Source organism: Entelurus aequoreus, linkage group LG24, assembly GCF_033978785.1.
Source record: "Entelurus aequoreus isolate RoL-2023_Sb linkage group LG24, RoL_Eaeq_v1.1, whole genome shotgun sequence".
In the NCBI taxonomy this organism is placed as follows: Eukaryota; Metazoa; Chordata; class Actinopteri; order Syngnathiformes; family Syngnathidae; genus Entelurus; species Entelurus aequoreus.
In genome coordinates, this window is record NC_084754.1 from 10,410,976 (window position 1) to 10,434,381 (window position 23,406).

At 38.9% G+C, this 23,406-nt stretch overlaps 1 protein-coding gene across 2 annotated transcripts in view; it reads right to left on the minus strand.

The window, feature by feature from the left end:
• tmtc2b (transmembrane O-mannosyltransferase targeting cadherins 2b) overlaps nt 1-23,406 on the minus strand; it is a 220,694-nt gene that overhangs the window by 43,456 nt on the left and 153,832 nt on the right. For both annotated transcript variants that reach the window (XM_062036009.1, XM_062036008.1), the window contains 4 exons: nt 20,759-20,844; nt 18,584-18,768; nt 13,942-14,020; nt 4,909-5,030 (listed from right to left, as the gene is read on the minus strand). In XM_062036009.1, the coding sequence (XP_061891993.1) occupies nt 4,909-5,030; nt 13,942-14,020; nt 18,584-18,768; nt 20,759-20,844 (472 nt within the window). The remainder of the gene's footprint in view (nt 1-4,908; nt 5,031-13,941; nt 14,021-18,583; nt 18,769-20,758; nt 20,845-23,406) is intronic.

Sequence of the window (23,406 nt, forward strand, 5' to 3'; positions counted from 1 at the left end):
ATGTTTTGCAAATCCTTATCAACCCATATTCAATTGAATGCACTACAAAAACCGGATATTTGATGTTCAAACTCATAAACTTTATTTTTTTTTTGCAAATAATAATTAACTTAGAATTTCATGGCTGCAACACGTGCCAAAGTAGTTGGGAAAGGGCATGTTCACCACTGTGTTACATGGCCTTTCCTTTTAACAACACTCAGTAAACGTTTGGGAACTGAGGAGACACATTTTTTAAGCTTCTCAGGTGGAATTATTTCCCATTCTTGCTTGATGTACAGCTTAAGTTGTTCAACAGTCCGGGGGTCTCCGCTGTGGTATTTTAGGCTTCATAATGCGCCACACATTTTCAATAGGAGACAGGTCTGGACCACAGGCAGGCCAGTCTAGTACCCGCACTCTTTTACTACGAAGCCACGTTATTGTAACACGTGGCTTGGCATTGTCTTGCTGAAATAAGCAGGGGCGTCCATGGTAACGTTGCTTGAATGGCAACATATGTTGCTCCAAAACCTGTATGTACCTTTCAGCATTAAAGGCGCCTTCACAGATGTGTAAGTTACCCATGTCTTGGGCACTAATACACCCCCATACCATCACACATGCTGGCTTTTCAACTTTGCGCCTATAACAATCCGGATGGTTCTTTTCCTCTTTGGTCCGGAGGACACGACGTCCACAGTTTCCAAAAACAATTTGAAATGTGGACTCGTCAGACCACAGAACACTTTTCCAATTTGTATCAGTCCATCTTAGATGAGCTCAGGCCCAGTGAAGCCGACGGCGTTTCTGGGTGTTGTTGATAAACGGTTTTCGCCTTGCATGGAAGAGTTTTAACTTTCACTTACAGATGTAGCGACCAACTGTAGTTACTGACAGTGGGTTTCTGAAGTGTTCCTGAGCCCATGTGGTGATATCCTTTACACACTGATATCGCTTGTTGATGCAGTACAGCCTGAGAGATCGAAGGTCACGGGCTTAGCTGCTTACGTGCAGTGATTTCTCCAGATTCTCTGAACCCTTTGATGATATTACGGACCGTAGATGGTGAAATCCCTAAATTCCTTGCAATAGCTGGTTGAGAAAGGTTTTTCTTAAACTGTTCAACAATTTGTTGACACATTTGTTGACAAAGTGGTGACCCTCGCCCCATCCTTGTTTGTGAATGACTCAGCATTTCATGGAATCTACTTTTATACCCAATCATGGCACCCACCTGTTCCCAATTTGCCTGTTCACCTGTGGGATGTTCCAAATAAGTGTTTGATGAGCATTCCTCAACTTTATCAGTATTTATTGCCACCTTTAACAACTTCTTTGTCACGTGTTGCTGGCATCAAATTCTAAAGTTAATGATTATTTGCAAAAAAAAAAAAAGTTTATCAGTTTGAACATCAAATATGTTGTCTTTGTAGCATATCCAACTGAATATGGGTTGAAAATGATTTGCGAATCATTGTATTCCGTTTATATTTACATCTAACACAATTTCCCAACTCATTTGGAAACGGGGTTTGTAGATCACACGCAACACGCCCACTAACAGTACACACAATTTTATAGTTTGGTATTTGGATTTTAGTACATCAGGCCCTTGATGTATTTTTTCTGAGATTTTTATGAATTGACCAAATATGTCAAAATACGTTTTCCAATGAATAATACAATAATTCATTCAAACTGATTTGCTTTGAAAAGTTCATAATTAAAAGGAGCTTATTTCTTCTATGAGGTAAATGAGAAGCGACAGAGCCAGGAAGAGTTTAGTTCTCAAGAGGAAATCCAGATGCCATTGGACTGGCGTTCGAACACAATCATGTCCTTTCATTAGGACCCAGACTGTGGGAGGGAAGAGAGGGTTGTCAGCCGAGGAGAAAGTCCTCCCAGCTTCTATTAACCTTGTGCAACTTGTCAAATTTATTTATTTCTGTGCAGACACTCCTTTTTCTGCTTGGCGTACTCCTTGTTAAGGTGGGCTCTATTTCAACAACTCCCTCGTCGCTGATGTGTAATTTATGATAGCGTAAACTTGTCATGTGACTATCTCCTTGGACATCCACAACACAGCTTATGGGTATTGATATTTACATATAGATGGAAGCTTTTGGAAAGACCATCTACAACAAATTTGGGCAAATTAAGGCCCGGGATCCGGACGCGTCCCGTTTAGTTGTTTAATCTGGCCCGCCGGACATTACCAAATAATTTGTTTAGATCTTTAAGATGGAAACTATAGCTTCCACTATGATGTGCAGTGATGTTTTCAATTTACCGTAAGTCTTGAACTATACAAAGTATTTCAATGTTTGGAATCTGCGCTTTTGCATGATATACTAGTTACTATGGTAATGTAAGTCACAGCAGCTCAGGCGAGGCACCGAGCTGTATGGGTGGAGAGCGTTTCCACAGAGTGTTTCCAGAGCGGCCAGCCTGAAATGCGGGTGTCAGGGACAGATCCGGAAGGAGATTCTTACAAGAAAGTTCCAAAGCTTAGTGATGTATAGGGTTGGGTATCAAGTATCGATTGGAACCGGGACTAACTTTCCGATTCTCCCGGAATCGTTAAAAAGTTTAAATTTCGATTCCTATTTTCGATACCAGTCCGCCGACCGGAAAAAAATATGTCCGCCGAACCGGAAGAAGAAGCAGCTGAACACCAACGAAGAAGTGCCCACCCCCGGAAGTGTTAGGATAGCCGAGCGAGTCAGTCAAGCTCAAGCATGGATAGCGGGCGTCGGCGGTCGAAAGTGTGGCTTTACTTTACAAAAAAAAATTAAATAACCGCGAAATAACAGAGCTCCATGTCCATCAAGAAACGAGTGGAGAGAGAGCTGCCGATGTACCAGGACGTTCCACCGATGCTTATGTCTGACGACCCTGCTGCATGGTGGTGGTCCGGTGGAACCAACAAAAGACTTATCCTTTGCTGTCATATCTTGCTTTCTCTTATTTATGCGTTCAAGCTTCTTCCACACCCAGCGAACGTGTATTTTCCACAGCAGGAGACACTATCTGTCCAGAACGCTCACGCATCCTGCCTGAGAAGGCGGATATGGTCATTTTCCTAAACAAAAACTGTCTCTGATTTTATACTGTACCTGCTGCTAATCTGGACTGGGTTTTGCAAGTTGTTTCTTATTGTTTATTTGCTTTTCTGCACCAGGTTAGCCCATCAGTGGGAGCACGGTAACATTTTTAAGTACCTGCAGCATCATACACTTGTGTGTGTAAATGTGTTTTCATGAGGTTTCCTGCAGCATCATACACTTATGTGCAAATGTGTTTTCATGAGGTTTCCTGCAGCGTCATACACTTATGTGTAAATGTGTTTTCATGAGGTTTTCAAAAATAAAGCTCTCTTGAGGAAAGTGTACCCCTGGGAAAATGTATTCATAATTTATAATATTTATATTCAAGTTCATAGATTTGATATTTATATTCTAGTTGAAAACAGCCCTGTGAGGAATTTATAGTAAAGTTCATAAAAAGTTAATAGAATTAAAATTGATGGAGAATGTCAGACTATTTCATTCAGAAAGACTGTAGGTTAGCTAGCTCATTTAAAATATCCTAAACTTTTTTTTGACCCTGCCTCTTAAAAGAATCGGAACCGAGAATCGTCAGGAATCGGAATCGGAATCGGAATCGTTCGAATTCAAACGATACTCAACCCTAGTGATGTATCAGATATATCAGATTGTAGGTGGGTTTTTTTTCACCCTTCGCGTTCATATTTCACTGTGTTTCTTGCATTTTTGTTGCGTTTCGCTCGATTGTAAAATATGTCGATCGAGAGGGGGTGTAGCGTTCATATGTTGTCAATATCCAGTGTTTTATCGTTCATAGTTAATATTGTAAATCCCACATATCTTTTTTTTCATGTACATTCTGGGTGTCTCATTCAGTAAAAAAAATTCAGGCGGTCTGTCATAACGATTTTAGCATTCAATCAGATATTATTGTGAGGTTTTGTATTAGTGTTCCTAAAAATCAGATATACCGGCCTCCAGACACATTTTTTTCTCTAAATTTGGCCCCCCCGAGTCAAAATAATTGCCCAGGCCTGATCTACAAAGATGTGTTTGTGGGTCCATTTATCCAGAAGAACCTTTGTGAGATCAGAGGTCACTGATGTTGGACGTGGACAATGTTTGTTCTAGTTTTTCCCAGAGGTGTTTAGTAGGGTCAAGGTCAAGGCCATATCAAATTCATCAAAGCATTTCTTTATGAACCTGGTTTGCAGACCTAGATATACAGTAGTCCTGCTGGAGTCGGGGTAGGTACCTTTCACATTTGAACAAATATCCATGGGCGGGGCTGTTTTGAGATATGAGTGTTTTGAGTTAGGAGCTAGGTTGTAGAATCAATTGCGCTCGTAAGTAGAGGTACTACTGTACTCCTATGAAACTGGAAAACATGGCCAGTGCATTTTGTTTCCATTCGTTTCACTTTTTAACACTATCTGAAGATAGACAAATAGTCTCTGGAGATGTGTGATAAACAACAGCTCAAATAATTAAGAGAGGAACGGAAATGACTAATGGATAGTAAAAGTTAGACAATATGATGCCAGCATGTCAGAGTTTTTGGTGTTTGAGACAATAGACTGTCCCTTATGACAAAACACGATACATTAATTGATAATTATTCTTTTATGTGTTGTAAATACAGCTAAATAATAGTAACATATTTACAGTCAAAGGTTGTGAAAACACTGTAATGAACTCCAGTTGGAGGAAAATATTTATCTAGTCATTTGTAGCACAGGCGTCAGCACAACCCCACTGAGTGTATTGTGTTCAGTTATTTTTGCTTATGACTTCATTTATGAGAGGCATAATGTGTCACGATTTCCCTCAAAAGTAACATAATCACGGCTTTAAAAGCCAAACAAAAGAAAAGCCTTACTGTCATAGCAAGCAGTTTTCCGTAGGTGAGGTGTGCAGGAATGTGGTCCGGCTTGGCTCGCAGGGACTCTCGGTACCAGTGTTCAGCTTCAGCCAGTTTGTTTAGTCTCATATAGGCCTCTCCTGTGAGCGCAAAAGGAGGGGTCAGGTCAGGGGTCAAGCTGTCAGAGGTTAAGAAATCACACATCTGCCGCTTGTTCTGAGATAGAATTCCAGGATGGAAAACCAACTTCAAATCCCAGGAGATGGACTCTGGCAGTGTGCAAAGGAAAGTTCTTTAGACGCTGTATTTGTACTGGCGAATAACAACCAAATATACTAATGTATTGTAATATTACAAGTCAAGTGTAAAAAGTGTGTTAAGCACTATGCAACCCCGCTTCATTTGTCAGACATCATGTTGCACCGTCACATCAGCCCCAACTGACCGCTTGCTCACACCTGAAAAAACAATGACAGCTTGCCTGGAGTCATCAGGTGACACCTGTATTATTGCAAGATTTGGACAACATTGGCTGGTAATTCTACACAACACAGCTCATGATGCATTAGGGGGAGAAGGCTTCGCGTAGCCCAGGTGTTAACGCTTCACTTGAGCTTTTGACATGGTTTGCATATGCAGCTGCTCAACACTGACCAATTGTTAAACAACTGAAGTTGGAGGGAAACTGCAAGGATTAGGACTAATACTTGCACTGATAAGAAAGTATGATAAGCAACAGGTGACACACACACACACACGCACACACACACTAAAACACTTTCTACATGATGGCAACACTAGAGATATTATATTTCACAATTATGGAAGGTATGATTATTTGTGTACAATTTAGGGCTGGGCGATATGGCCTTTTATTATTATCTCGATATTTTTAGACCATGTCACGATACACAATATACAGTGTTTCCCACACATTCATTTATTTGTGGCGGCCCGCCACGAAAGAATTACGTCCGCCACAAATAGATTTGTTTTTTATTTATTTATTTATTTATTTATTTTGTCCTGTCCAGCTTCTCAGGCAAATCATATAGTTGATGTAGATGCCCATATAGGCTGTTCAGATTTACTTTACAAAAGAGAAGTGTAGGATACTTCTCTTGTTGCCTTATTTGTATTTGACCACTACTGTTTTCTGTTTATTTGTTACTGACTGTGGCAGGACACCTCTGCCTCTGTTTCACTTTATGTTGCTGGTAAATAATATGGTTGTAGTAGTAGGCTAAAGTTACATTATTTAGTATGCACTAATTAAAGGGGCAGAGCTTTAAGATAAATTTTAGCGTTCACATTTTATAAGATATATTTTTTGTAAGAACCACAATTAATAAATATATTTCAGTGAATAACTTATTGTTCAAATCTGTATATAAATATGTACATAAAGTGTTGTAATTATATTGTAAAATGGATGGATGGATGGATGGATGGACGTTTAAAACAAAACTGTTATTATTAATTAGTAAGTATACATTTTTTGAGCCTTTTTAGAGAAAACCATATCATTGTAGTACATTATGCAAATTACTCGATGATGCCATGGTGACCACGCCCATAACCACACCCACAGCTACGCCCCCACCGCCACAGGTATCTTGGCAGTTTATGGGAAACACTGATATATATCCCGATATTTTGCCTTAGCCTTGAATGAACGCTTGATGCATATAATCACAGCAGTATGATGATTCTACATGTCTACATTAAAACATTCTTGTTCATACTGCATTAATATATGCTCATTTTAAACTTTCATGCAGAGAGGGAAATCACAACTTACAATTTACCAAAACTGTATTTATTAAACAGTTATTAAGCAGTGGCACACACATTCATGTCATTTCCAAAACAGAACGTGCAAGAGACATTTTAAAACAAGCTATAAGTGCCCTTTTGTGAATGATGTCACCAAGATGACTTATCAAAACAACACTAAATTAAAGTGTACTTTTTGTACAGAACGCCACTACAATAGTTAAAAACAAATAAAGTGCACTTTTGTGCATGATGTCACACAAGATATTTCAATAACTGTCAAATAAAATTGAGCTGCATAATAGGAAATCAAATAGTGTATGTCCTTCGCTATGTGGTAGGTTATCTCCTTCTGTTGTTGATTTTTTTTTTCATACGGTGTTGATCTGGAAATAGTTGCTTTGGCATTTTGTTGGTGTGGCACCGGCTGGAGATGTTGACATGCACAGTTTCAAGCACTCCTCATTCTCTAGCGGGTGACTTTTCAAATGATGTCGCATCATGTCTTTACATCTGGAGGGGTCCACAAATTAAATATTAATCCTAAAAGACTAAGTCGGACTCATTTGTGCATCGGTAAGTAACGTATTTGATTGACATAACTGCTGTGATAGTGACGCTAATGAGAAAAATGATTTTTGTTTGCAGTTGATTTCCAGCTACAAATATTAGTCTCATCTACAATTCATGTCTGCAGTTGTTTTTATGGTGTGAAGTTCATATTTTGTCTCATTATTCAGCAATGTTTTCTTGCGATGTCTATATTCCGTATATGCTGTTGAGCATTTGAGAGATTTATTCATCTAGTTTACTAATACTATTAAGGATATTTTCTTGATGCTAACAAATAGCACCAAAGACGCTCTAATGTTGTCATCCGTGTCTTTCCTGGACAACAAAGCTTTTAGTTTCTATTATGAAAATCGACAACAAAAATAGAGTGGATTGGACCAACAATCACAATATTCATTACTAGGACTTAACACGACGTTAGTTTATTTGCGGAAGCAGGTCTTTGTAGTTATATTTAGGCATAGCAATCACAAAAGAACACAAACTTGTCCTTTTCTTACGTTTAGTTCTGCTTTCGAACACTACTAATATAGTAGAGAATAAACTCGATTGCATCACAGAAAGTTTCTCAAAGAAATCAAATGTTCAAACAAACATTTTACAAAGTGATCCCTGCAGACACAAGCCTGGTCTGATTGTATTCCACAAGATGATGAAAGTGATTATTTTTAAGAGTTGTTTCCTTCGACGCACTTTATTATCTTTATGAACCACTTCTTTCGGGACTCTATGAAAGCTCTTTCCTATCTCTCTATTTGAACGACTGAAACACCCAACAACAGAACAGTAATAAGGCATTTTCAGCTCAAACTCTGCACTCACTCTCACTTGTAATGCTATGCTCTAGCTCAGTGGTTCTTAACCTGGGTTCGATCGAACCCTAGGGGTTCGGTGAGTCGGGCTCAGGGGTTCGGCGGAGGTCAAGACACACCTGACTCATCGTGTAAGTAAAAACTTCTCCCTATCGGCGTATTACGGATACGGCAACAGCAGAAGTCACAATGATTTGCAGTTGTGAGTTTATGCACTGTGTTGGTTTTGTTCTGTGAACAAGGTGATGTTCATGCACGGTTCATTTTGTGCACTAGTAATAAAACATGGTAACACTTAAGTATGGGGAACATATTCACCATTAATTAGTTGCTTATTAACATGCAAATTAGAAACACATTGGCTCTTAATTAGTCATTATTAAGTACTTATTAGTGCCTTATTCGGCATGGCCTTATTATAACCCTAACCCTGGCCCTAACCCTCTAACCCTAACCCTAACCAAATAACTCTAAATTAAGTCTTTGTTACTTAGAATATGTTCCCCTAGTGTCCAAAAAACTCTAAATTAAGTCTGTGTTACTTAGAATATGTTCCCCATACTAAAGTGTTACCAAAAACATATAACTTTGTCTTGAATTTGAATAAAAAAACATTTTATTTTTCACTAAAGAAGGGTTCGGTGAATGCGCATATGAAACTGGTGGGGTTTGGTACCTCCAACAAGGTTAAGAACCACTGCTCTAGCTGGATGGATGGATAAAAACTGTGAGACCACAGAATAAAAAGGCCTTCAAAGTGTTAAACAAATACATGTTGGGTATTTTGGTTTAGGGCTGAACTTGATGAATAGATTTAAGTTAAGTAAGTAAATTAAAACAAAATAATAATCCAAAATGTTTTCATGCCGAATTTTGTTGTTATGCAAAAACCAAGCACTTTTATGTCATGTTTAGTTTTACAGTATTGTGGAATAAATGCCAGTGTAGCATACACCTGTGAAAGAATTGGACATTTACATTATACATTTTAACATAATGTGTCATTACTTAAAGGACAAACACGTCAGCCTTTGTCCCCTGAGGATTAAGGAATGACAAGGTATGTCAATAAATGCAAATGCCCAGAAATGTTCTCTACTAATGTGACAAATGACATTTGTGGCAACATCTTGTTATCATCACATTAGAAGAAGTTCACTTTAAAGTAGAAATAAGACATAAAAGTAACATATACGGTACTGTATATTCCTGCAGAAGTGCAATGTACTTTTAAGCAATTCATTGAATTGACAGGCAGTAAACCATAAGTAAACAGGCTAAATGGGTTAAATGCTACCACACATTGTTTTAACTGTTTTGTTTGTTTCATGTAAAATAATAGTTCTGTCTTAATGTGATTTCATTTGAGTATTTTTCAAATATTTCACACAAATCAGCACAAGCATATGTGTAGAATATTATGTGACGCCGAGAGGCTGAATAGCAGCCCTGGCGTGGAACATTCCTGGGCCCACCAGAGATCTTTGGAGTGAGCCCAGCACAGAGCATGTGATGAAAGGCTCTGCTCATTGCCGGCTGACAAACAGCATGAGGGCAACAAAGGGAATAAAAATGAAAATAGTTATAAGCAGGTGTGCCGATTCAGCTCTGGAGGGAAACAACCCAATCTGCAGGCCCCGAGCTTTCAGTTTCCTTGAGGAAAATGCCGCTTTCATTACATTTAATTGATATCATTTCAGTAGCTATGTCACATTGCAATTCACCAACAAATGAATTAACTAGTAGCAATAGTGAGTCTGCCACACAGACTTCTACGATTGTGGGAGAAGCTGGCACAGAGGGAGAAAAAAGAATCCTGCAGCAGATGTTGCACAGCTGCAAGACCTGCAAATCCTTTAACTTTGTTTGGCATATCATTTATTAACATTATATAAACGTACCTGTCTGCTCATAACATAACATAGCATGACATAACATAGGATAACATAACACAACATGGCATGACATAACATAGCATAACATTACATACGGGTTGTCTATGTTAACACAATAATATTGTATTAGGTATAAGTTCGGCGATATATTTTTTAATATGCGATTAACGTGCATGCGTCCGTACTCTTTTTCTGACACTCAATCCATTCCGTAGCGTGGGGAAATGTGACAGCGTCCAGTTACTGTTGAGCCACGAGCTCGAAAATAGTACAAAGAACATAAAGAAAAGGGGACCTTATAAAAATCTCAGGTCCAAAGCCGTGAGACGGCGCTTTTTTCCGCTTTCTTTCTCACACTATTTCTGTGTAACTTATTACACAGAAATATTAACCTTTCTAGACGTACTAAATATAGACACAGAACAGCTGCCGCAGAACCATTTTAGCCTTGATAAATCACACCGCGTGTGCTAAATAATTACATTTGCATTTTCTCCACCGAGTATTCAGTTCAGTTTCAGTTTATTTCGAACATGCATACGATACAATGTAATGCATCACACACTTCCAGTTATTTAATTACAGCACATCCGAAAAGGAGTAGGAAGAAGCAGAGCTTATTTAATCCTACCCTTAATTATATAGCGCTTTTCTCTAGTGACTCAAACCGCTTTTACATAGTGAAACCCAATATCTAAGTTACATTTAAACCAGTGTGGATGGCACTGGGAGCATGTGGGTAAAGTGTCTTGCCCAAGGACACAACGGCAGTGACTAGGATGGCGGAAGCGGGGATCGAACCCGGAACCCTCAAGTTGCTGACACGGCCACTCTACCAACCGAGCTACACTACCGTTCAAAAGTTTGGGGTCACCCAAACAATTTTGTGGAATATCCTTAATTTCTAAGAACAAGAATAGACTGTCGAGTTTCAGATGAAAGTTCTCTTTTTCTGGCCATTTTGAGCGTTTAATTGACCCCACAAATGTGATGCTCCAGAAACTCAATCTGCTCAAAGGAAGGTCAGTTTCGTAGCTTCTGTAACGAGCTAAACTGTTTTCAGATGTGTGAACATGATTGCACAAGGGTTTTCTTACCATCAATTAGCCTTCTGAGCCAATGAGCAAACACATTGTACCATTAGAACACTGGAGTGATAGTTGCTGGAAATGGGCCTCTATACACCTATGTAGATATTGCACCAAAAACCAGACATTTGCAGCTAGAATAGTCATTTACCACATTAGCAATGTATAGAGTGTATTTCTTTAAAGTTAAGACTAGTTTAAAGTTATCTTCATTGAAAAGAACATGGCTTTTCCTTCAAAAATAAGGACATTTCAATGTGACCCCAAACTTTTGAACGGTAGTGTATACCGCCCCCAAAGCAATTGTATCCAATTTACTTGTTCTCTGTAACAGAACAGTGAACAAATACATAATATACCATAGTAAGCTAAGAGATATTACATACATAAATAATATTTGTCTCAACAAAAAAAAAGAAATAAAGTGTTCAAGATGTTCATCATAATTCTTGTTCTGTGTACTTTGTGAACACTTGTAGTTTGAACAGTCTCTTAAACTGAATCATATTGGTGCTTTGTTTGATTTCTTTGGTTAATCCATTCCATAATGTAATTCCACATACGGATATGCTAAAGGCTTTAAGTGTTGTACGAGCATACAAATGTTTTAAATTAAGATTTTCCTCTAAGGTTATAATTCTCCTCTTTTGTTGCAAAGAATTGTTGGACATTCTTGGGTAGCAGGTTATAGATTGCTTTATACATAATTTTAGCTGTTTGCAAATGCACCAAATCATTGAATTTCAATAATTGTGATTTAATAAATAAAAGGGTTGTATGTTCTCTATATCCAACATAATGTATTATTCTAATTGATATTTTTTGTTACACCGCTAGTGAATGAAACACACATTTGTAGTTATTTCCCCATATTTCTGCACAATAACTCAGATATGGTAACATTAGGTATTGAGGGTGTTGTGATGATCAGAATATATTCTGCATTTTCATGAAGACAGACAAGTTAAATGTATCTCACACAGCCATGCTACATACACACACGCACTATGTTAAAATTGTTATTAATAGGACATATTTTAAAAGATAAAAAACTTTATAAAACACATTTACTTTGTCAATAATTTATTAAAATAATCTTGTGTGTGCGCCAATTCCCAAAAAGAGCTTAACATATTGTCATGATGATCATTATTGTCATTAAACAAAATATCTGCTTTGCATTACTTGACAAAATAAGGATATATAAATAATTAAAAACATTATTTGAACAAAGATTTGGCAAACAGAAGGCTAAAATGTACACATGTTGTCTTCATCTCATTTACAGTTCTCAGTCACAGTGCAGCTGACACTATAATTGGTCGAATATTGACATTCTAATTGTTATTTTTTGTTGAACATGACATAATGATGGTACTGAGCCCTACAAAAAGAATATTGTTATGGTGCTTGGCGTAATAATCACAACTCTAAAAATATCACCTTCTTCTTTGGAGTCGCCATGTCTATCTTCCTAAATTTATAGTCCAACACGTGATCGTTAAACTCATCACCATATTCATGAACTAATTGGCATGAGCGTTAATGGTTGGTGGGAGGAACTCTTGTGTGCACAATTCACTGCAGGTGTGATGTATAATGAGAAGAGTGCATACAAAGTGAGCACAGCACACTTTTTTGACGTACACTCTGATGTTTGTGCTTACGCAATGTTTTACGTTGTTGTCCAGGACAGTGTTTTTCAACCTTTTCTGAGCAAAGGCACATTTTTTTCATTGAAAAAATCCCCGAGGCATACAACCAGTAGAAATCATTGAAAAATGAAACTCAGCAGCTGATATTGACGATTAAAAAGTCGTTCTCGCAAGTGTTGGATATGACTTTAAACCATAACCAACCATGCATAACTGTAGCTCTTGTCTCAAAGTAGGTGTGCTGTCACGACCTGTCACACCACGTTGTGATTTATTTGGAGGTTTTTGGTGTTTTCCTGTGTGTCGTGTTTTAGTTCTTGTCTTGCGCTCCCATTTTGGTGGCTTATCCTGTTTTGTTGGTATTTTCCTGTAGCAGTTTCATGTCTTCCTTGAACGCCAATCCCGCACCTGCTTTGTTTTCACAATCAAGACGACTTAAGTTGTGCGGACGCTTTCCTTCTTTGTGTGGATATTGTTGATTTTCATGTATGGATGTACTTTGTGGACGCCGTCTGCTCCACACGCTGTAAGTCTTTGCTGTCGTCCAGCATTCAGTTGTTGTTTACTTTGCAGCCAGTTCAGTTTTAGTTTCGTTCTGCATAGCCATCCCTAAGCTTTAATGCCTTTTCTTAGGGGCACTCACCTTGTGTTTATTTTTAGTTTAAGCATTAGATACCGTTTTACCTGCACACTGCCTCCCGCATATTGTGATCACACCAAACGACAAACCATGTTCCCGACATCTACTAAGCAATTAGCTACCCGCTGCCACCTACTGATATGGAAAAGTATTACACGGTTACTCTGCCGAGCTCTAGACAGCACAGACACTCAACAACGGCACATTATTTGCGGGTTATAATTACTGGTTTGCAACATTTTTTTTAACCCAATTAGGTGAAATTACATAATATCCCACGGCACACCAGACTGTATCTCGCGGCACACTAGTGGTTGAAAAACACTGGTCTAGGCACACTTATAAATTAAGCCCTGGTGTCTCCCATGGTACAGTTGGAGTTCAGGTGTTAGACGCCAGAGTTATATTTTTGCTATAACTTTACAGGTTTTACTGTAACACAGATTAGCATAACATAAATTAGCAGGAGAACATCTGCATGATTTACAACACACTGCATCCTCCCTAATCTAACCTCTTAGCTTCAGTTCCGCTGAGTGTTTTTTTCCTGCCACAGAGAAAAACAACAGCTGCAATGCTTTCACCTATGAATGAATGAAAAGCTGCTCTTACCCATCATGTTATACAGGCTCTGCGGTGCAAATTGCCTTGGCATTTTCTTTACTGCTTCTTTAAAGACGGACAGGGCCTCCTGCGAATGATACACAGAAAATAAAAGAAAGTGTGAGATGTTTGCATTAGAGACCAAGGCTGGATTAGATGCATAAACGTGGGATTGAGGGTTGCTGGGAGGCTGGTTGATACACAGCAGAGGAGGAAAGAAAGGTCTGTCCTCCGTGTCACGGCTATTAAAATGACCAGAGTGCGGTTTCAAATCCTGAGTATTTGGTGCGGCCATTTACCTCGGACTTCCCCACATATGAAATGGTCAAAGGATCTGGAACTGGTTTACAGCTGAAGCTCATGCTGTGGTCAAGAGGTCAGATTCCAGCCTGCTCGCTTTCTCCAGCGTGAAATGGAGACTCTCTTTTATTCTCAATTGGAACAGCAGCACCGCTTCTTGTGTAATATGCCGAATTGGGGGCCACACTTCCAGAAAGCTAAAGACTCGGGGGCTGGACTTCTCACTTCACTATAAGTCTAAATGTGTATATTCCGGAGAAACAGCCTCCTCTATAGTACAAACCCCAAAACCAGTGAAGTTGGTTCGTTGTGTAAATCGTAAATAAAAACAGAATACAATGATTTGCAAATCCATTTCAACCTATATTCAATTGAATAGACTGCAAAGACAAGATACTTAACGTTCGAACTGGTAAACGTTGTTATTTTTTCCATATATTAGCTCATTTGGAATTTGATGCCTGCAACATGTTACAAAAAAGCTGGCACGAGTGGCAAAAAAAACGGAGAAAGTTGAGGAATGTTCATCAAACACTTATTTGGAACTTCCCAAATGTGAACAGGCTAATTGGGAACAGGTGGGTGCCGTGATTGGGTATACAAGCAGCGTCCATGAAATGCTCAGTCATTCAAAAACAAGGATGGGGCGAGGGTCACAACTTTGTGAACAAATGCGTGAGCAAATTGTCGAACAGTTTAAGAGCAACATTTCTCAATGAGCTATTGCAAGGAATTTAGGGATTTCACCATCTACGGTCCGTAATATCATCAAAAGGTTCAAAGAATCTGGAGAAATCACTGCACACAAGCGGCAATGCCCGTGACCTTCGATCCCTCAGTCGGTACTGCATCAAAAAGCGACATCAGTGTGTAAAGGATATCACCACATGGGCTCAGAAACACTTCAGAAAACCACTGTCAGTAACTACAGTTCATCGCTACATCTGTAAGTGCAAGTTAAAACTCTACTATGCAAAGCGAAAGCCATTTATCAACAACACCCAGAAACGCAGCCGGCTTCGCTGGGCCAGAGCTCATCTAAGATGGACTGATACGTGGAAAAGTGTTCTGTGGTCTGACGAGTCCACATTTCAAATTGTTTTTGGAAACTGGACGTCGTGTCCTCCGGAACAAAGAGGAAAAGAACCATCCGGATTGTTATAGGCACAAAGTTGAAAAGCCAGCATCTGTAATGGTATGGGGGTGTATTAGTGCCCAAGGCATGGGTAACTTACACATCTGTGAAGGCACCATTAATGTTGAAAGTTACATACAGGTTTTGGAGCAACATATGTTGCCAACCAAGCAAAGTAATTTTCATGGATGCCCCTGCTTATTTCAGCAAGACAATATCAAGCCACATTCTGCACGTGTTAAAACAGTGTGGCTTCATAGTAAAATAGTGTGGGTACTAGACTGGCCTGCCTGTAGTCCAGAACTGTCTCCCATTGAATATGTGTGGCACATTATGAAGCGTAAAATACGACAACGGAGAACTGTTGAACAACATAAGCTGCACATCAAGCAAGAATGGAAAATAATTCCACCTGAAAAGCTTCAAAAATTGGTCTCTTCATTTCCCAAATGTTTACTGAGTCTTGTTAAAAGGAAAGGCCATGTAACACAGTGGTAAAAATGCCCCTGTGCCAACTTTTTTGCAATATGTTGCTGCCATTAAATTCTAAGTTAATGATTATTTACAAAAAAAAATTAAATTTCTCATTTAGAACATTAAATATTTTGTCTTTACAGTCTATTCAATTGAATATAAGTTGAAAAGGATTTGCAAATCATTGTATTCTGTTTTTATTTATGATTTACACAACGTGATAACTTCACTGGTTTTGGGTTTTGTAGACATTTGATTTTAGTATTTTAATTTGTTCAAGATAAGGACTGCTTTGCTGTTTTTAAGGACCTTTTTTGAACTGAACCTGTTGAGTAGCCCAAATGGTGAAAAAGAGAGGACTTTAAACAGAACCTTGAGGAACATCACTGGTATAACTAAAGGAATTTAACAAATGACAACTGACTGCATCTGAAGTAAACTGCAACACCTTAGTTACATAAACTATGGTACAAAAAAAAAAGTTAGCTGCCAAAAAGGAGAGGACTTAAAGGCCTACTGAAACCCACTACTACCGACCACGCAGTCTGATAGTTTATATATCAATGATGAAATCTTAACATTGCAACACATGCCAATACGGCCGGGTTAATTTATAAAGTGCAATTTTAAATTTCCCGCTAAACTTCCGGTTGAAAACGCCTTTGGATGATGACGTATGCGCGTGACGTAGCCAGTGAAACAGAAGTATGGGTACCCCACTGAAGCCAATACAAAATAGCTCTGTTTTCATTTCATAATTCCACAGTATTCTGGACATCTGTGTTGGTGAATCTGTTGCAATTTGTTCATTGCATTATGGAGAAAGAAGCTGAGCAAGCAAAGAAGAAAGTTGTCGGTGCGAAGCGGAGTATTTTGCGAGGGAAGTCAGCAACACAACACAGCCGGTGTTTCATTGTTTACATTCCCGAAAGATGCAGTCAAGATCGAAGAACTCGGACAACAGAGACTCTTACCAGGAGGACTTTGACTTCGTTAACAAACGCCTGTAGAGAACTGGGACAACAGAGACTATTACCAGGATTACTTTGATTTGGATACACAGACGCAGACGTGCTACCGTGAGTACGCAGCTGCGCTTCCAAATATTTCACGCTTGCCCATACGTGCGTGTCACGTACGTAACTTTGGGTAAATATATAAGCTTTATGAACCTTGGGTTAGGTGAACGGTCCTTTGGGCTGAGTGATTGTGTGTGTTGTGCAGGTGTTTGAATTGTATTGGTGGGTTATATGGACGGGAGCTAGGAGCTAGGAGCTAGGAGCTATGAGCTAGCATAACAAACACCAATGTGTTTGTTATGCGGGATTAATTTGTGGCTTTATGAACCTTGGGTTAGGTGAACGGTCCTTTGGGCTGAGTGATTGTGTGTATTGTGCAGGTGTTTGAATTGTATTGGCGGGTTATATGGATGGGAGCTAGGAGCTAGGAGCTAGCATAACAAACACCTAGGTGTTTGTTATGCAGGATTAATTTGTGGCATATTAAATACAAGCCTAGTTGTGTTGTGGCTAATAGAGTATATATATGTCTTGTGTTTATTTACTGTTGTAGTCATTCCCAGCTGAATATCAGGTCCCACCCGCCTCTCACAGCATCTTCCCTATCTGAATCGCTTCCACTCCCCACTAGTCCTTCAGTTGCACTTTCCTCATCCACAAATCTTTCATCCTCGCTCAAATTAATGGAGAAATCGTCGCTTTCTCGGTCCGAATCGCTCTCACTTCTGGCCGCCATCACTGTAAACAATAGGGAACTTTGCGGAAATGTTCAACTGACTACGTCACGCTACTTCCGGTAGGGGCAAGGCTTTTTTTTGTCATATACCAAAAGTTGCGATCTTTATCGTCGTTGTTCTCTACTAAATGGCAATATTGCGAAATGATCAAGTATGACACATAGAATAGATCTGCTATCCCCGTTTAAATAAAAACAATTCATTTCAGTAGGCCTTTAAGCAGTTGCCTTGAGGAATGCCTAAGTTCTTTAAATCATAAGTTTGGACCACAGTGTTCCTTGTTTGCCAGTAAGGTTAAAATGTCAATGCAAGCATCTGCCAATGTGTTTACAGTGGTCCTAGTTCCTCAATACAACAGGAAAGTTTTTAGGAATTTGCTGCAAAAATGCTTGTCTCACAAGTTTTGAACTAAACCTGGGGGCTAGTATGACAGGAAAGTTTTTAGGAATTTGCTGCAAAAATGCTTGTCTCACAAGTTTTGAACTAAACTTGGGGGCTGGTATGGTGTCATTCCTGGCTGGATTCTGCCCCCAGGCAGCTAGTTCAATATCACTGCTGTAGGGCTTTGTTTAAAGCCAGGAAAGCTATTACCTACATTTCATTTCACTCCACTAATTTTCTAGCATGCACATTATTCTCTTTAAGAATTTTTAAATGTATTCTTATCAAATGTGTTTGTGCATAATTGTTGCAGCAAATTAAACGCTTAATATAATATCCTTGTTAATTAGGGGTTTGCTCTGGGGGTCTTACTATTCACAAGCTGAGGGGAAGCACATTTGGGATTTATACGCTTACTTGCTTTCACTAGCCTGCTTTTTAATAGAACGGGATCATAAAACATAATAAAATGCTCCTTTTTTGTTGGTACAGTATATATTGTGAGCATTTTACAGTGACGGTAACAATCTAAAGTTATTGCAACTTTTATTGCTTTGTGCAATCACTGGTAAAAATTAAATCAAAAACATGATTTGAGTCTCCACCTCTTGGTATCCTTGCTCATGGAGCTGCTTTCCCAGGTTGTACAGGCAGCTGGTGACCGAGCTCTTGTGGGCGTGGGGGTCCTTAAGGTTCTCGTCTGGGATGTCGGCACAGGTGAGGAAGGTGCGCTTGGACTCTTCCAGGCGGCCCTGATTCATCAGGATGATGCCTGTGTTCAAGTAGGCCGCTGGTTGGGAAACGGAACAAAAGAAACGCACCGCAAGATTAATTTACTTCTTTAAATTCCAAGGCCCACACAAATATATATTTACACACATTTTTCTAGGTTCCTGAAAGAAGGTTCCTACAAGTTTCTGATTGGAGAAGTAGCTTCCGCAGCTAGTGGGTCCATGACGATGACTTCGGTTTTGTTTGATCGGCCGTTTTACTGCCTTGTGACAGGTAACGTTTGGAAACACTTAAAAGTATGGAAATTAACATTTATAAAATCGTTCATACCGGGATATATCTGTGGCTTATAGTTCCATGCGGCTAATATGTGTACAAATTAGAGATGTCCGATAATATTGGCCTGCCGATATTATCGGCCGATAAATGCTTTAAAATGTAATATCGGAAAATATCGGTATTGTTTTTTTTAAAAATTAAATCAACATAAAAAACACAAAATACACTTACAATTAGTGCACCAACCCAAAAAACCTCCCTCCCCCATTTAAACTCATTCACACTCATTCACGCAAAAGGGTTGTTTCTTTCTGTTATTAATATTCTGGTTCCAACGTTATATATCAATACAGTCTGCAAGGGATACAGTCCGTAAGCACACATGATTGTGCGTGCTGCTGGTCCACTAATAGTACTAACCTTTAACAGTTAATTTTACTCACTTTCATTAATTACTAATTTCTATGTAACTGTTTTTATATTGTTTTACTTTCTTTTTTATTCAAGAAAATGCTTTTAATTTATTTAACTTATTTTATTTTATAAATTTTTAAAAAAAGGACCTTATCTTCACCATACCTGGTTGTCCAAATTAGGCATAATAATGTGTTAATTCCACAACTGTATATATCGGTATCGGTTGATATCGGTATCGGTAATTAAAGAGTTGGACAATATCGGAATATCGGATATCGGCAAAAAGCCATTATCGGACATCCCTAGAAAAAAATTTGGTGGGTGCGGCTTTATTACAACACAACGCGGTAGTTATAAAAGTGACAGTGGAGCAAAATTTGCTCAAAATGTACACCAAATCATATCTAGTACACATTATCTGGACCGCAAGAAAGTGTGTTAAATGTAAATTACAATTATCAGAGGTCCCCTTCAAAAAGTCTCCTGTAAGGTATTTAGGTGATTGAAATGTTCTTTTTCTCACCAATAGCACAAACACAGATTTGAAGTTTATGAAGAATAACATTCTCTGTCATTCCATTTGACATGAAAATGCATCAATTGACACAATTTAGTAACGCATGGAGGCTCAAACACCAACTTATATTGCTCCCCTCATGCCTATACGTTCTAATACAAGAGAGTCATATCAAATAAAAATAGCAATATTTTGCCCCGCTGCTTTCATTAGGCAGTGAGGAACGGCAGTAAGTAGAAAAGATAACATTCTCCTCCTGCCTCCGAGATGTCTGCAGCTCAAGTTAATTAATTACCTCAGTTATCGGCTAACGGACAAGATAATTGCACGCCGAATTGAAATGTTCTAGTCTGACTGTGATCAGGATTGGATCTTTAATTAATTCAGGGCAGAGGGAACAGACATTTAGGACTTTCTGTTTATCTGTCATTGACCGATGGCAAGAACTATCGGGAGCTAATTTATTCTGTTATCAAGATGTGGTAAAATTGGCAGGCATTTGTAATCATCATGCAGTGAAGATAAGATACCCTTGCGGGGAAATTAAACCCAGGTGTAGCAGCTAATAAAATCCTCCCAAATGAAGCCGATCACATGGAAAAGTAGGCGCGGAGGAAAATAACTTCCTGCTCGAATTAATCATAAATGACATCATGCGTTCGCTTGTTCATGTGTTGACTTGGCAACTGAACGCACCAGCTGTAGACCAGCTGCCCTTTGCCACCTATTCCGCTGGCCTCACATAACCACAGCCTGTGTTCACCGTTGCCTGGACACGGTACGGCTGCAACCGCCAGAGCTGGAGATTGTCAATAAAAGGAAAAGCTGTACTTACAGGCCAGAGTTGGCCGGCTCCCAATGGCCAGCTTGTAGTAGTGAAGCGCCTCGGAGAACTTGCTGCTCTCCTGAAGCAGCAAACCACTGCAACAACAAAACAAGATTCCATGTGTTAAAATATAAACATGCACTTTGTTATAATAGGACACGGGACACGTTTCTTCAAGTGGAATGGGTGACAGTTCCGTTGGAATCCGAAGTGAAAAAGAAAACATTTCTTCATCTAAGCTTTTTCTCTAGATTTGCCCTAACACAGGGGTCGGCAACCCAAAATGTTGAAAGAGCCATGTTGGACCACAAATACAAAAAAAGTAATCTGTCAGGAGCCACAAAAACTTAAAAGACTTACATAAGTGTTATAATGATGTAAGTAGCTAATTAGCTATATTAGCCTAGTATCAAAATGACTATGTGTCGCAGGCTGACGAAATCTTCGTTGACAGAAATATTGAAATATAATATTTAGGTAACACATTAGTATAAAGAACATATTCACCATTAATTAGTTGCTTATTAACATGCAAATTAGTAACATATTGGCTCTTAATTAGTCATTATTAAGTACTTATTAATGCCTTATTCTGCATGGCCTTATTATACAACCAGTAAACCATTAACTAAGAGTCTTCCCTCAATAACCTCAGAATTATTACCGTTATATGTTCCCCTAGTGTCCAAATAACTCTAAATTAAGTCTCTGTTACTTAGAATATGTTCCCCATAATAAAAGTGTTACCAATATTTATTCTACACATTTTTACAACATGGAAAACATTAGTAAAACTTCTCAGAGCGTGAGATAACTCCTGGAAATGACTGTCTTAGAATGGCCAAAAGTATAGATGTGTGTGTCCAAGTTAAAGGAAACGACAGGCTGTCTTCTTCTAATGGATTTATCACAATATTTGCAAGCTGGCTAACATTTGCTGTGGTCTGGAACAACATGGTAACGTTTGCTGTGGTCTAGAGCAACATGGTAACGTTCGCTGTGGTCTGGAACAACATGGCACACTAACAACTATCAGAAATGCAGCCAATATTACACACAGGTAATGTGCCATGAGACATGCAAATATAAATTAAATAGACAGAGGACATAAGTAAAGCAAAGTAAATGAGGTCTAATATGCCTACAAACGAGGCATAGTGATGCAATATGTACATACGGCTAGCCTAAATAGCATGTTAGCATTGATCAGCTTGCAGTCATGCAGTGACCAAACACTCCAACAAGTAAACAACATCAACAAAGCTCACCTTTGTGCATTCACGCACAGTATAAAACATTTGGTGGACAAAATGAGACAAAGAAGGAGTGGCATAAAACACATCTTTCTGTGGCAGCGTCGGAGAAAGTTATACATGTAAACAAACTGTTGAGTCCCAGTCCACACAATGGTGAGTTCAACGGCCGCTGAAATTTGTAGGACAAAACGGCGCTCGCCAAATACTCCCACCAGTGAAACATAAACACAAACGTATTAAACAGTGGGCTTTCTAACAATTAAGAAGGTTTGTGTCGTGTTTGTCCTCCTACAGAAGCCATATTACAACAACATTTTTTATTTTTCATCCCATATTTTTTCCATTTCCATACATTTAAAAAAAAGCTCCACGTGGCTCTAGAGCCGCAGGTTGCTGACCCCCGCCCTAACAGTGTATGTGTTCTGCATCTGTAGATCTATCTACAGTTAATGTACTGTCATCATTGGCTGGGGATGTTCTGTGTTTGCCTCTGGCTCCCACCTCACCACTTATAGCTGTCAGATACAGAGCACCGCAGGGAAAAGACCAGGCAAGAGGACACCTCCTTTGGGAATAGAGTAGTGATCAATGGAACGTGTAGGAAGGGAGCTCCTTCAGTTGATGGAGCACACACAGTTGTGTGTCAACACACACCGGGGACAAAGTCAACTGATTGGGAAGATTTTGTTCATACAATGACTTCTGTTTCGTTTGATCACCCGTTTTTACTGCCGTGTTACAGACACCGTTTGGAAACAATTAAGGTATGTAAATAAACATGGCAACACTTAAGTATGGGGAACATATTCACCATTAATTAGTTGCTTATTAAAGTAACAAAGACTTAATTTAGAGTTATTTGGACACTAGGGGAACATATAGACTTAGACTTAGACTTCCTTTTTTATTGTCATTCAAATTTGAACTTTACAGCACAGATAAGAACGACATTTCGTTACATAAGCTCATGGTAGTGCAGTATAAAAAAGCAATAAGGTGCATATATAAATAAATAAATATATATAAATAATATATAAATACATATATATAAAATAAATAAATATATATAAATAAATAAAAAGATTACTGTACAGATAAATATATTGCACTTTTTCACATGCGTCCACGTTTATGGATGCATGTTATATTGTCTTTTTTATTCCAGTGAGTTAATCCATTTTGGGGGGAGTTGAGGGGATGATTTAATTATGATGCGTTCAAGAGTCTTACGGCCTGAGGGAAGAAGCTGTTACAGAACCTGGAGGTTCTGCTTCGGAGGCTGCGGAACCTCTTTCTAGAGTCCAGCAGTGAAAACAGTCCTTGGTGGGGGCGGGAGGAGTCTTTGCAGATTTTCTGAGCCCTGGTCAGGCAGCGGCTTTTTGCGATTTCCCGGATAGGAGG